Genomic DNA, 14,389 nt, shown 5'->3' on the forward strand with positions numbered 1-14,389 from the left:
ATTTCCTTTTTTATTTTTTTTTAAACTCACATCGAGAGTATTTATTATATCGAACAAATAACGAGGCAATAAATTGGAAAATATTGTCTCGTGTTATTTTTTAAAAATATAGTTGGAGTTCTGCGCCACGCGGCTGTCACAAGTTCCCTGTGTAATATTTTCAGCGTCTTTTCATTATGCACGAGTGTCTAAGGCTTTTATCTTTTATGTTAACTGTACCACGCCTGTCAGCCAGGCATGGCACCAAGTATTGTGGAGAACTAAATGGGAAACGGGATAGGAAGGGATGAGGTGTGGAAATGAGGGGGATGATGTTTCCTTTTTTCTCTGGAGAGAGAAAGAGCTTTGTGGTTTTCATTTTCTCAACGTCAGTCCAAGCTTGTGCATAGAATTACAGGTGGGGACGAGTTTTTGCTTCCTCGAAAGTTTCACGTACACAACGTTAGTGGCGAGCCTCCGCCAATTAGCGGCTTCAATGGCCCCAATTTCATCTGTAATTAATATTTTATTATGAGATGTTATCATTCAGTTTTATAGAGGATGAATTGAAGAAATCGGGGGACAATTAATTGGACTTTATATAATTTGAGATGCCCGTTTTTCCGGGAATTCATGAAAGGTTCACCCAATAAAAATGTACTGATTCAAGTCGACGTCGGCTTGATACAAGTTGAGTGATTTGAACTTCATCAAACCAAATTTCGGATCTGATACAAGCAGAAAAGTGGATTATTTCAGGAGGAAATGTATCAAGGAGAAATCGACTTCGAATCGAGTCGATCTTCGATTTGATTCAAGTAGATTTTTCGATTTGATTCAAGTCGATTCTTCGATTTAATTCAAGTCGATTTTTCGGTTTGACTCAAGTAGATTTTTCGGTTTGATTCAAGTCGGTTTTTTTGGCTTAATTCGAGTCGATTCTTCGGTTTGATTCACGTTGATTTCACGTTTTGATTCAAGCAGATTTTTCGGTTCGATCCAAGTCGATTCTTCGGCTTGATTTAAGTAAATTTTCGGCTTGATTGGAGCCGATTTCCGGTTTCATTGAAGTAGATTTTTTGATTTGATTGAAGTTGAGTTATACATGGGCCGGTGAATTAACCCGAAAAATAAACTTGAATCAAGCCAAAATTTGACTTAATTCGAGTCGATTCTTCGGCGTGATTTAAGTCGATTTTTTGGCTTGATTCAAGGTGATTCTAGAGAATTATACGCGGGGCGGTGAATCAATCCGAAAAATGAACTTGAATCAAGCCGAAATTTAAATTAATTCGAGTCGATTCTTCGATTTTTTGGTTTGATTCAAGATTTACGGCTTGATTGAAGTCGATTTTTCGGCTTGATTCAAGGTGATTCTACTGCAGACAATAAATTCATTCTTAAATTAAATAATAACATTGATATGACAGCAATCTTGTAACTTAGGGACAATATATTTCTTGATAAACTTCTCTCTATAAAAGATATTTTCATCCTGAAAAGGCATCGTCTTGTAAAAATGAACAGCCTCTTGAGCTAAATATCTCGTTGTTATTTTGAAAGCAGAGCAATTATTCATGCTTGAGACTTTTAAAATCGAATCAAACAATTATTTTTCTGGTAATTTTCAACTAACGATTTTGTTGGCCCAATTAAGACTTGTTTGAGAACCAGTCTGTTTTTCTGTCAGTGCATGAAAAAAATTAATGAAATTCTGTTTCAATTCGATTGGAAGAATTCGTAGCATTAAAGTGACTATCATATTGAGGGTATAATCTAATGCAAATTGAGTTCAATTTGATGGAGAATTTTCACATGAAAGGGAGACCGTTGGGAAATTTGAAAGTCCCTGGATTCTGTCAGAATGAAGCTGAGTGTTCGTGGTATTTGTTATAATATGTTACTCAACTTCATGGAGGATGGACTCTAGGAATTGAGGAAGCAATTAATTGCACTAATTTGAAGAGAATAAATTGTATTTATAAGGGATTGTTATACGGAATTTCAGGGGATTACCTGCATCGGGGAATGGTTAAATCATTGAAAATTCAATGAAACTTCATTCCTATGTGATTGAAATAATAATTCGGTGTTGAATTTGCACATTAAGGAGAGACTGTTGGGAAATTTGAAAGTCCCTGGATTCTGTCACAATGAAGCTGAGAGTTCTTGGTATTTGTTATGAGATGTTACTAAGTTTCATGGAGGATGAATTCAAGGAATTGAGGGAGCAATTAATTGGACTAATTTGAAGATAGTAATTTGGATTTTTGGGTAATTGACAAGCGAAATGTCAGGGGACTTCGCCGTCAGGAATTATTGAAAATATAATGAAACTTGAGGTTTGAAGTTTCAAGCGTTTTCACCATTAGAAATGATTGAAAATTCAATGGAATTTTATTTCAATTCGATTGGAAGAATTGGCTGAGTTGAAGTGGATATCATATTAATGTTATAATTTACAGCAAAGTGAGTTCAGCTGAGAGTTCTTGGTATTTGTTAGAGCTCTCAGAAATGTAAACTTGACGTAAACTTGAAAGTTTTAACCTTCATGTTTGATTTTTTTTTATGTTCCGATAACAATATTTGTTTTTTTGATTTTATATCTCAACTAATATAATCCATATTTTTTAAATTATTTTTCGAGTTCGCGCATGAGATTGATTACATTGCGTTGAATTCAATGACTAATTGAATTTAATTGACAATACATCGTCATTGAAATTCTATTCGAAAACAAATTGCTAATGTATTAGGGTAGCTGATGCCTGTACTGCCCACTGTACTACCGCCCGTCGTATTTCTGACGATTGGCTTGAATCCAAATCATTTTCTACCGAATTCTTACAATATTTCGACCCCAGAATTTAAGATTTTTCAAATTTCCAGTTGGCCCATAATTGAATGGAGTGCGAAATATATGTTCGTTATACATTTCCTCATCAATTGCGACCTTTTCGATAGCAGAAAAATATCTTCATCAGTTATTATTGGCTATTTTATCAGCCTCCGCGTTTGTGGATAATTCCGCCCAGAGTTTGTGGGTAATGCTGCCCAGGGTTCCTATAGGGCTGCTAGACTTTGCAGCTAGAGGGCGGCGGTCGAGTGACCGCTCGATTGTTTGAGGTAGTCGGTGGCCACTGGATTATCGGGTATATTCAGAATAATTTATAATTATTCACGTGAAATCTTTCTCAAAATGGAGCCGAAGAATGGAAACGAAGGATGAAAATAGGAAAAATTATAAGTTGGTTTGCTTTGCTCAAAAAAATCATCAAAACAAGGTGGGCGGTATTGGACGCATGCCGGGCGGTATTACCCTCAAAGTTCGATTCCATCGCTCACTGGCCGATGGCAATTGAATTACATAATTAAACATGTTTAATGTTGCTGAAAAATCTATCCTCTTCACATCTTCGAGTAAATACCTCGAAGAATCCATTCCAACAGTTTATGACTCCTTGTCATAAACATGAGACAAAACGAGTCACACGAGTGCGAGGCTGGAAAAAAAGACTCATTTCCCTTGGGTGGGCGGTACATGCACCAGATACCCTAGCAAACATAGTGACTGTGTTGTGATGACAGCAATTTCCCGCTTGATTTTATGTATGTTTCTATAAAATGTCATAGGATGAAACTAGGCATTTTATCCTCTCGCTTATCGCAAATTCATCATGAAAAAATTCATTTTCTCTTCTCATCAACCGAAGACTTCGAAGTTTCACATCGGTCCCTCCTTGAATGTTGAAGAAAACCGCGTTTTAATAATTAATTTTGCCTCAATCCTTGACGGAAACACAAGGTCTCTCATCACCCTAACGCAACTTGTCTTGATTATCATTCCCTTGCAAATTCAACCCACGATGTTTATTCAAAACAGTAATTTTCTTCAGAGGTCTCAGAGGACTTTTAGTCTAGCAGAATCCCCAGATGTTCGTTAGGTGTGGATATGGGAAGGATATTCAAGTCAACTTTCGGTGTGTTTGCACTCACGTAATTATATTCCTCAATATGAAATATGAAGTTTTTGGGAGACATGGCCGTTCGTTTTTGTCAGAGAATTTCAGCAAAAAAGAAACTACGAGGGCTTTGGAAACAACGTTTTTTTTTTATTTGACCTTTCACTAAGTGCTTAAATAACCTTTTCCTTAAATTGATTCTGTCAAATTTTAAAGCTGACGGGAAAGATGAAGTAAACGATAAAGATGAGCCGATTAATCACCCCAGTTCATCGTAAATGGCAATGCCCGGGAAGGGAATCCGTTCGTAGGATATCCTCTGTCGAGGATTAATTAATTTACTCAAAATTTAATAAAATTTCTTCAAGGTGAATTATGAAGTCTGTGCACGCAAACGTCATTTCTGCTCAAAGAATTCCAACAGAAGAGAAAGTACGGGTTTGTTTTTCATTTTTGACATTTCTTTCTCAAATGTTTGAGTAACCTTTCTCTAAGTGGTACCTATTAAATTCGAATTTCACAGGTACAAATCTATTCCGGAGGTGATAGCACAAATATGTGACATTTTAACGTTACATTTTGCATTAACGCTCCGTTGATCGTGCTATGGGCGCTGTGCAGCATTTTTTCCGGTTTTTTAAATTACACTGCATTAAAGTCTCAGAAAAATTTGAAAGAGTTTGACATCTCATTTTGAAGTGTCTAGAAGCCCTATCAATGAAAATCTCCACCAAAAATATCATAAGTAGTTAGATTTTCAAATTTTTATTCCGAAACTCAGGGCCGTCACATATGAAAAAATCGTATAAAAATTTTCTATACGGATTGCGTATAGAAATTCTATAGGATTTCCGTATATGATATTCGGATATTTCTATACGATTATTTCCCCCATCATCCTTCCGAACAATAGAATCGCGGTATTCGACGTCCCATGGACCAATCAGAAGCGAATTATATCGATAATACCCCGTCGTTCGGTAATTTTCCCGTTGGCAAGCAAAACAACAAAAAATTGTCGATTGTACCACGATGACACCGAATCCCACGATTCTATTTATAGAAATGGTGATGGGGGAAATAATCCGCCGAATACTCCTCGAGCTTCAAAATGAATCCGAGTATTTCCCTCAAACTTCCCTGCATACAAATAAATGCGTCAAGTTTTGCAGGAAAAATTTATTTTCGTGATTTTTTTAACCTGCGAAACTTGACATATTCGTTTATATGCAACGAAGTTCTCGGGAAATACCCGATCATTTTGAAGCTCTCGGGGTATTATAAACGAATATTTTTTATACGAATTATTTCTATACATAAATTTTTACATAAATTTTTGTTTTCATACGAAAAAAGTCTAAACGCTCCAGAGTAAAACGTAGAGAAATGTTGCAACTCCATACGAAATGTTTCTATACATGTAGCAGTGGGTCGTATAGTATCAAACCTATAGAAATCGTATAGAAATAATTTATATGAAAAACAACCGTACAGAAATATCTGAATATCATATACGAAAATCCTATAGAAATTCTATATCCAATCCGTATAGAAAATTTCTATACGATTTTTTCATACACGCATGTACCGTGTATAAGGCGAATTTTCAGAAAAACATGGCAACTTTGAGCTCGAATATATAATTGAGGGTGACATTGAACATAAGACATCTTACGGGACTTATGCAAGCATACGATCTAGAATACTCTTGATTTTTTTCAAATTTTTCCTAGATCTTTCAAATTTATCATTATGTCGATTTTTGCTTGTGCAACCAACAGAGTGTTAAGAATGTATGAAGATTGATTTTTGGTAATTTGCGATTTAAATCATCCATTTGAATTTGCATTATCGATGAATATTCAGTAGTAATACCCCAAGAGCTTCAAAATTATCGGGTATTTTCCGATAGCTTCGTTGCAAACAAATGAGGGTATCAAGTTTTGCAGGTTAAAGAATCCCGAGCGCTTGCGCGAGGGATTTTTCTGTAAAACTTGGCGCGATGGTTTGTTTGCAGAGGAGCTTGAGGGAAGCACCCGATTAATTTTGAATCTCGAGGGTTATTCGTCGGATTATTTTTCCTAATCGGATTTTGGCCAAGCAGAGTGCAGTGGACAACATCAGGAGGTGAATTGGGGCAGATTTGAACAAATTATGTTAATAGAATAACGCGATTTCCATGGACTGTCAAATATAAGATTCTATCTGAAATGAGCCGAAAAAATGAAGAACTACTGCGAAATATTCAAAAGCTAGGAGGAAATATCCGAAATAAAACTGTCGGGTAGCCTCAAATACTACGCTCTGATTGGTCGAAATCCGATTGGGAAAAATAATCAAGATAATCGTAACGTTCTACATCAACCATTTTTTATTTGAAACTATACGACTTTGGGGTGATTACATAAATTTTTCGAATCTTCAATTTTCTGATTCAACAGTTTGCTGAGAATATCCGCAGAGAAAAATTTTTCTACATTTTTTCAGAAAATATGTTTGTTCGTATGCACCTATAATTCATCGATTAGATAAATTCAGCGAATATAATCACTAAAATAAATGAGTGCTACTTCACATCGCGGGAAAACTCCAGGAAAAATTGAGGGACAACTCATCCGATCGTGTGGTGGAATGATTAGTCACGGAATTTTTATGAACATTTAAGCAAGACTGTAAGGCAAAAGATGCATATTCCCTTTTCATTCCTGACATTTTATGGAATTGACTTGGGAGTTTCCATCGAGACCCTACCTTGAGAACGATAAATTTCCTGGGTTATTCTCAGTAACTTTTTATATCAGTCCATTGCATTTTTCTATCGAAATCGATAAACATTACGTTTCGGTTCGGAAGTTATCTGTGTAAAGAGAACCGAATTTTTACTGACACTTGCAGAAAATTGACATGGAAAACGATAATTTTTATGAAATCAACATTCTGTCCCTCGATTACCTTTTGAAATGTATTTGTACTTATAAGAGCAATTTCCCACTTGTTTTAAGACCTATGACTGATAATGGCAAACAGGCGTAAGCCCCTTTGGTAGAGGTTTTTTTATTGATACATTTTTGTTCAGAAATGGACGAAAAGTCGAAAATTCATTGAAACGGGATATACGCCCTTTTAGCTTCTTTTAAAAAAAGGGGTCTTTGGCACTTACGCTCCTTTGGCTATATGGCGTCGATGGGAGCAAAAATAACAAAACTGAACTCTAAAAAACTGAACGGCAAAAAAACCTGGTTAAATCGACTTTGGGAAAGTGAACTTTTGGTTAATTCAACTTTTCTCAAATTGAACTTTCGTCAACGAAACCTTCCGGTTATCTTGTTTTTTGTACGAATATAAGTAAAACTTGTATTTGTGTATGGGATTCTAGAGTTTTGTTACCTGTTTTATTTTTCTTCCTTGTGAAAAGAACATATTTTTCATTTATTTCATTGAAATGGTATTTTCCGTACTGATCTACTCTTTTCCTCGTCCGGGGATTGGTATTGACCTTTCCCCAAACTCGTAAAACTGAAAATCCATGGGTTTTTTTACTCGCGTAATTGGCCAGTCCTCGCCTTCGGCTCGGACGCCAACTCCACGAGGGTAAAAAATCCCATGGCACTCGCCCTGAAATATACTTTTTTTCGAGAGGGGGAACTACTCTGCAGTATTTGAGAGGGATTGCTTCGAATATTGTACTTTAAATGACTGATCATTTGTTAGATTTTGTAGTATTGTGGATTTAAATAATTGTTATTTATTTTGTCATACTTATGAATTTGTGTCAAATCACTTGTTATTGAAACTCAATGTTGTTTACTCTGGAGAAAATCTTCGCAAATTTAATATTGCGCTGCGTGTGTTCTTTTTCATTTTTTTATTTTCGTTCGTGGAAATTCATTGAAGTGTTATTAATGCTCTATTCTTGTATTTTTTGCATTATTTTCCTGTTTTTTTTCCAAGTTTTCTTTTTCAAGTTTTTCGGAGTTTAAATTGTTCAATTTTTTCTTCTTCAAGTGTTTTAAATTACCAAGTTGTTTTGACGAATTGGATTTAGGTAACGAGATAGCAAAAAACCAGTCTAACGAAGTAATTTCCTGTTAACTCACCTACTGTTCAAGCAACTCAGGCTGACAGGAAGCGGCTCTGAGGACACAGTTGGAATGTGACCAGCCACTGTTTCCATTAGTGGATACCACTGTGCCACTGGTTTTCTCGGATTATCCAACATCTCAAGCCAGTGATCTCTACCAATTCCAATGAAACTAGCGCCCACAGCCGTACAGCCCATCAATTCGTTAGAGCCAATCCTGCGAGACAGAGTGAAAAAAATTTCCTACGTGAATAAAAAGAAAATTTTTTTCCTTCCCAATTGCAAAATTTATTCAGCCATTTATTTCCATTAAACAAGGACGATAAATTGCTGGGTGAAGATATGTCTGTGGAAAAATTTTCATTCACTGCATTTTACCTGTCGTAATCGATCACTTTCACTATGAGACTAACGTCTTCGACATTATCAGCTGGCACATCAAATACTAGGGATTCGTTGTACACTGGAAACAGTGTATTCTTCTTCACAGTTGTTTTTTTCTTTTTTATTCTCTTTCCCTGGCATAAAAGGTATATTTTCACGTACGGATCTGTAATTGTTATTTATTACATTAGTCGATGAATCGGTGGGTTTGACTGAGCAATCGGTTATTTAGACGGGAAATTTAATTATTGACCTGATGAGCCTGTGATATCCATTGCTTTCAGATTTCTCGCTTTGATGACTGTCACTGTGAGACGCCCCGCAGTCGGCAAGTAACAGAGCGTCAACATCAACTCACCCAAATCCACCTTCTCCTGTAATTATTGTTTCAGCTTAAAATGTAGTATTTCAGGTTATTTCTTTTATTTGTGGGAGGAAATCAGTGGAGGGTGGACACACTGGAATTATTTAGACGCTTTCAGGTTTTCTAATGTTATAATCGGGAATTTCATGGGCACTTTATTTTTATTTTTTGTATTTTTTTTTAATTCTCAAGTTTTGGAAGCATTGAGTAGTTTTTTAGACGTCAGTATGTGTTGAATATTTGGTCTGTATTGTTGAAAAAAAATGAAATTTTATGGCAGTTGACTATTAATTTTTAGGACAGTTAGGGTGAACTACCCATATGCCGAACACTACCCAAGAACGGAACATTTCTCAGATTTTACGAGATTTCTCAAATTTTGGCCAAGCTATCGATTTGATTTTTTTTTCTAAATTAAGTTTATATCCCTCCTCATGACGTCATCACAAATCTGATCGGCTATCGATTACCTCCTGCTGAATATTGGAGAAAAATCCTGGCAGCAGCCAGTTTGCGGCGATTGATAGTTACGCGTGCCATTTGACGGGTTTTTTTTGAAGCGATGTTTTTTAGATTTTAAATCACAAAATGCGGTAAGTTGTGATTGATATTGATATAAAATCCTTCATTCTGCAATATTTCCATATCAATTTCATCTGAAAAATGCTATTGTATTGAATATATGGGGGTTCCGTCTTTAGGGTTAGCTTTCCACGCAATTCCAAACGAACGGAACACTCATACGGGTGGATACCTATGTCAAGTGGGAATACGGTGATACCGTGGAAAGTGTATTGGCGGTTAATGAACTAATAATTTAATGAAGTTAATCGGAATCGTATCCCTAAATTAGTTTATTTTCTTCATTTTTTCGCGTAGATGGCTTCAAAAGGTAAAAACACACGAAAAATACACGAAGAGGAGGGAGAACAATCAGCCAAGGCAGAAGAGGTTAGGAAACCCTCTCAACGGTTTAAATACACAAAAAAAAATCTAGAAGAAGCGATTGAGGCTGTGAAATCGGGGAACAGCTCTCTAAATAATGCATCAATTAATTATGGTATCCCCAAAACTACATTGCATTCACGAGTCAACGACAAAGTATCTGGATACTCTCATGGTCGTCAGTCTGTATTGACAGTTGGGGAAATCCACCGAAAAGATATAAATTTCGGGAGGAATTGAACAAAATTGTATATTTTCTGATTAATATCCTCCTCGATATGATTTAGCATCAGGAATTAATCTCTCAACGTCACACTAACCTCCAATGTTCTGTAAATGGGCAGACGATGTTCCACTCTTGGCAAAAGTGTTCCGTCCTTGGTATATTCGATGTGCGTGTACTTATTAATTATTTCCAATTATTTCCCATCAAGTGATAGGTTCCTTCCTTTTTTTCCCAGAAAATAGACTAAATTTGGAATTAGGCAGTATTTTTCTTAAATTTTTCAAGAGAAAATTTCAATATTTCATGACTGTGTAAACTTCTGAAAGGGCTTAAATGTTCCGTAAATGGGCAGTTCACCCTATACTGAATGTAATTTAGGGGAAATATGAAATTTCAGGTTTCATTGAAAATTCTGTAAAATTCTAGAATTTTAAGCAGCATAAAGACGAGAATTCCTTAGTTTATTCGAATTTACAGTCTAAGATGAATATTCAGTGCCAAATTACGTAAAATTTTCAGTGAAATCTGAAATTTCATGAATTTTTTCCCCCTAAATTGCATTCAGTGTCGCTATCCTGAAAATTTGAAAATATATTTATCGGAATTATCTGGTTTTCTATTTATTTTCAGGGAAAAATGGAACTGAAATTTACAGCTCTTTTTGATTTCTCCACGAAATTCTGAATTCTCAATGATGAAATTCCTTGAAATTTCGGTGGTAATTAGATTCGATAAAAATTTCCAAAAAGTGTACCGCAAGTTTCGAAACAAATTTTTAACAATGTGTAAACACTGATTAATTAAATGAATTGAATAATTAACAATATCGGTCGTGTTGCTTTTTGCAATGAGTATGTTTATAAACAATAAATTGAAAAAAGGAACATCGAATCTAACCAGAAAACAGGGTTCAAGACGCTAGTTTACTCAAAAGGCATAAATTTCTCACCAGAACAATTAAAACTGACTAATTTAATGTTAAGGATAGGAAAATTTGCATGTAATATAGTGAAAATGATGATCGATTTTTTAACTTTGAACGCATAATATTAATATTGAAATTAATATCCAAAAATTTCTGATATGAATTAAAAAGAGCTGTGAGTCAATATTCCAAATCAAGTTTTAATTTTTAACCCTCGAGTGGTCGCACAATGGGCGCAGTGCCGCTAATCCATACGCGACCTATAGTGCGCCGCTGTAGAGCGGGTGAGATTCTAGACAAGCATCTTCATTGATTATGATTAAAATCTCATTCCGTGAGCATAGGAATTAGAATATGAACAAATGATTTATTGTAATATGAAAATTTAACAGCTGATAAATTGGGACATGATTCTCATCAGTCGTATTTCTTTCTGCAACGAGAATGATTATAAATAATTAATTGAAAGAAGGAATATCGAGTCTGACAGGAAAAAAGGGTTCAAGACGCTGGTTCAATCAAAACACAAATTTCTCACCAGAACAATAATTGCCACGGAATTAATTGAACGTGATAAATTGACTAATTTTCCCTCTCAATGAACGATTTTGGTCAAGTTCAGTCCCCTCAACCCTCCAGTACACGTATGAAAAAATTGTATAGAAATTTTCTATACGGATTGCGTAAAGAAATTCTATAGGATTTCCGTATATGATATTCGGATATTTCTATACGAATTATTTCTATACATAAATTTTTACATGAATTTTTGTTTTTATACGAAAGATGTCTAAACGCTGCAGAGAAAAACGTAGAGAAATATCGCAACTCCATACGAAATGTTTCTATACATGTGGCAGTGGGTCGTATAGGATCAAACCTATAGAAATGGTATAGAAATAATTTGTATGAAAAACACCCGTATAGAAATATCCGAATATATACGAAAATCCTATAGAAATTCTATACGCAATCCGTATAGGAAATTTCTATACGATTTTTTCGTAGGTGTACTGACTTGGAAATTACATACCTGCATTGCACAGAGTATATCCATCGTATATTCGATCTCTTGCTCCAAGGTGGTGCAGTCCAACAGTCCCTTAAGTACAACCTGTCCAATCAAATCGTGTCGGGAGAATCGATCAAAGTCGTATACGGAAAACTGCAAATATCGCTCCCTCAAGTCGTCATAGGGAACGCTAAATGACAAGAAATAAAAAAAAATTTATTCGCTCTTCATTGCGGGATCAATTCCAAGTGTTCACGCGAAAATAGCTGTTACCTGAAGATGAAGGTCTCGTTGAAAATGGGATTCAAATTTTTTCGATGGACCTTGGTTTGAAACTTCTTCTTCCTGTCCGGGAGGAGATGTACTTTGACGTAAGGATCACTACTGCCAGTTACATCTTTGATGGGCAGTTCCCTCGCTCCCAAGACCTATTGTGCAGAAATGTAGGAAGAATTGAAGAGTGAAGGAAAAAGATGAAAAAGTGGGAAATTGCTTCCCTCACAACATCGTCTTTTTTTGGTAATAAATTCGCAATTTGCTTCAATTTGAACGGAACTTCTATGACGATGTATTTTAACTTTCATTGAACGTTGCCCCAACGTTGGCAGCCTACGTTACCTTAACATTGGTAACCAATATTGCCCCAACATTAAATTTTTTTACCTTTTCCTGAATATTGGTTTCAAAATAATTTTTTTCAACAAAAGATGATACAATCAATCTTTTGTTGCAATGAAATTGTTATAAAAAATGCTCGTAATTTTCAAAAATTGTAACTTTCAAGTTATTCCATCAATCATCCACCAAAAGTAAACTTTCTATTTTTTTCCAGATTTTTAAATTGTTTTCTAACAGTTCAACATTGAAATTCAAATTCAGACCTGCAAAGTTTAAATAATAGAATCATTGTAAAATGTCTGGAAACATAGGGTCAAAAGCTCTGATGTTCGATTACAAAAGTAGAAAAGCAATTCACTGGTGAAAAAATAGCCAAACTACTTGAATATTCTTAGAGTAGCTCTACCCTTCGGCCGAGCTACGCTGTACTTTAGGATATTTTCAGTTTTTAAATTTTTCAACTAAATTGCATGGAAAAAATTTGAAAAAATTCATACTCAGCCAGTATTATTTAAATTAAATTTTGCAAAATATTGATATTTTTTCAAACATTTCCCTCTTATAAATAAATGATAAAACTTGTTTGCAAAACGGTGGATTATTTTTTATGAGGTGTCAAAAAAATTCTTGATTTTTTCACATCTAATGAAAAAAAAATCAGATTTTAATCTTTGATTGCAATGGAAATGTTGATTTTCACATAAGACACTGGGTTAAATCCTGATTTTTAAATATTTCTTCTTTGAAAAACCAAAACGATAATTAAATTGAGAAAAAAATTAGAATTCCGAATCTAATCGAGTTTTCTGCAATTTTTTTGTAGTCTTCAATAATCTTTGAATTTACCGTAAAGGTAGAGCTACTTTAAAACCCTTCGGAGTTTGCTCCTTTCCACTTTTTTGAAGACCTTAATAAACACCGAGAACTTTCAATTTCATTCTGACAACATGAAGGAACTTTCAAATTCCATGTCGTTCTCCCTTTAAATCCGCCTAAAATAATTTCAGTCTGAAATTAAAATCTAATAAAAAGAGATATTAATTAGAAACTCAATGAATCATTTAAACTGAACCTGAAAAATGAGATTTTTTTTCAACTAATTTTGTCACATTTTCAATTTAGGTAAAAGTTATCATCATCATTATTCTTATTATTCCTTTCTCATATACAACCAATTCTCCAGTCTTCTTCACAGTTCTATCTCTCCCCTCAGTTCTTCGATAAAATATTATCAGAAACATGTTATTTATATATAATTGAATGAATTTGAAATATCACATTTGAAAAAACCATCAGAAAGCTCACTATCAGGGAAATTCATGAAAAATTAAAAATTTTTCACAATCATCATAAAAATCAAATCAACCAATATAGCTATCGTAATCATCTTCTAACTTCGACTTTATGGCATCAAAACAAACATTTTAAGCTATGATTGAACTCATTTAAAGCATAAGATCCAAAAATATCCCGGGAATTCTGATTTTCAAAAATTACAGAATTTTTGCAAATTTTAAAACAAATCAAAATAACGATTATTGCTATCTTCATCTTCGAACTCATTCAAAGGCATATAAACACAATTTTTTTAAGCCATCATTCAATCAATTGAGTACATTTTTTTTAGTTATTGTGAAAAAATCTATTTTTGAAAAATTGAAGAAATTAAAAAAAAATAAAAAATGAACTGAATTTTAATTAATGGCGATCGATAGGGCTCCGAAATGTCTATATTTGAAGAAAAAAAGATTCAAATCCAACGATTCATTAGCGAACAATCGAAGACAAATTTGTTTACATACATACGCACTTCGCATTTTCGGACTTTTTGGATCATATTGGGTCGATATAACACGAAAAATCCAAAACGTAAATTTGAACAGTGACAATGCT

The 14,389-nt window shown here is 34.5% G+C and overlaps 1 protein-coding gene across 1 annotated transcript in view; it reads right to left on the bottom strand.

Moving 5' to 3' along the window:
• Positions 1–374: 374 nt before the first annotated feature.
• LOC107048403 (synaptotagmin-10) overlaps positions 375–14,389 on the bottom strand; it is a gene marked incomplete at its 5' end in the record, with an annotated part of 67,377 nt that continues 53,362 nt past the window's right edge. Inside the window, 6 exons of the mRNA XM_015271556.2 lie at positions 375–491; positions 8,039–8,239; positions 8,401–8,572; positions 8,660–8,780; positions 11,900–12,068; positions 12,152–12,306. Of these exons, the coding sequence (XP_015127042.2) occupies positions 488–491; positions 8,039–8,239; positions 8,401–8,572; positions 8,660–8,780; positions 11,900–12,068; positions 12,152–12,306 (822 nt within the window). The remainder of the gene's footprint in view (positions 492–8,038; positions 8,240–8,400; positions 8,573–8,659; positions 8,781–11,899; positions 12,069–12,151; positions 12,307–14,389) is intronic.

Source organism: Diachasma alloeum, unplaced genomic scaffold (assembly GCF_001412515.2).
Source record: "Diachasma alloeum isolate Michigan unplaced genomic scaffold, Dall2.0 Dall_scaffold_00192, whole genome shotgun sequence".
In the NCBI taxonomy this organism is placed as follows: Eukaryota; Metazoa; Arthropoda; class Insecta; order Hymenoptera; family Braconidae; genus Diachasma; species Diachasma alloeum.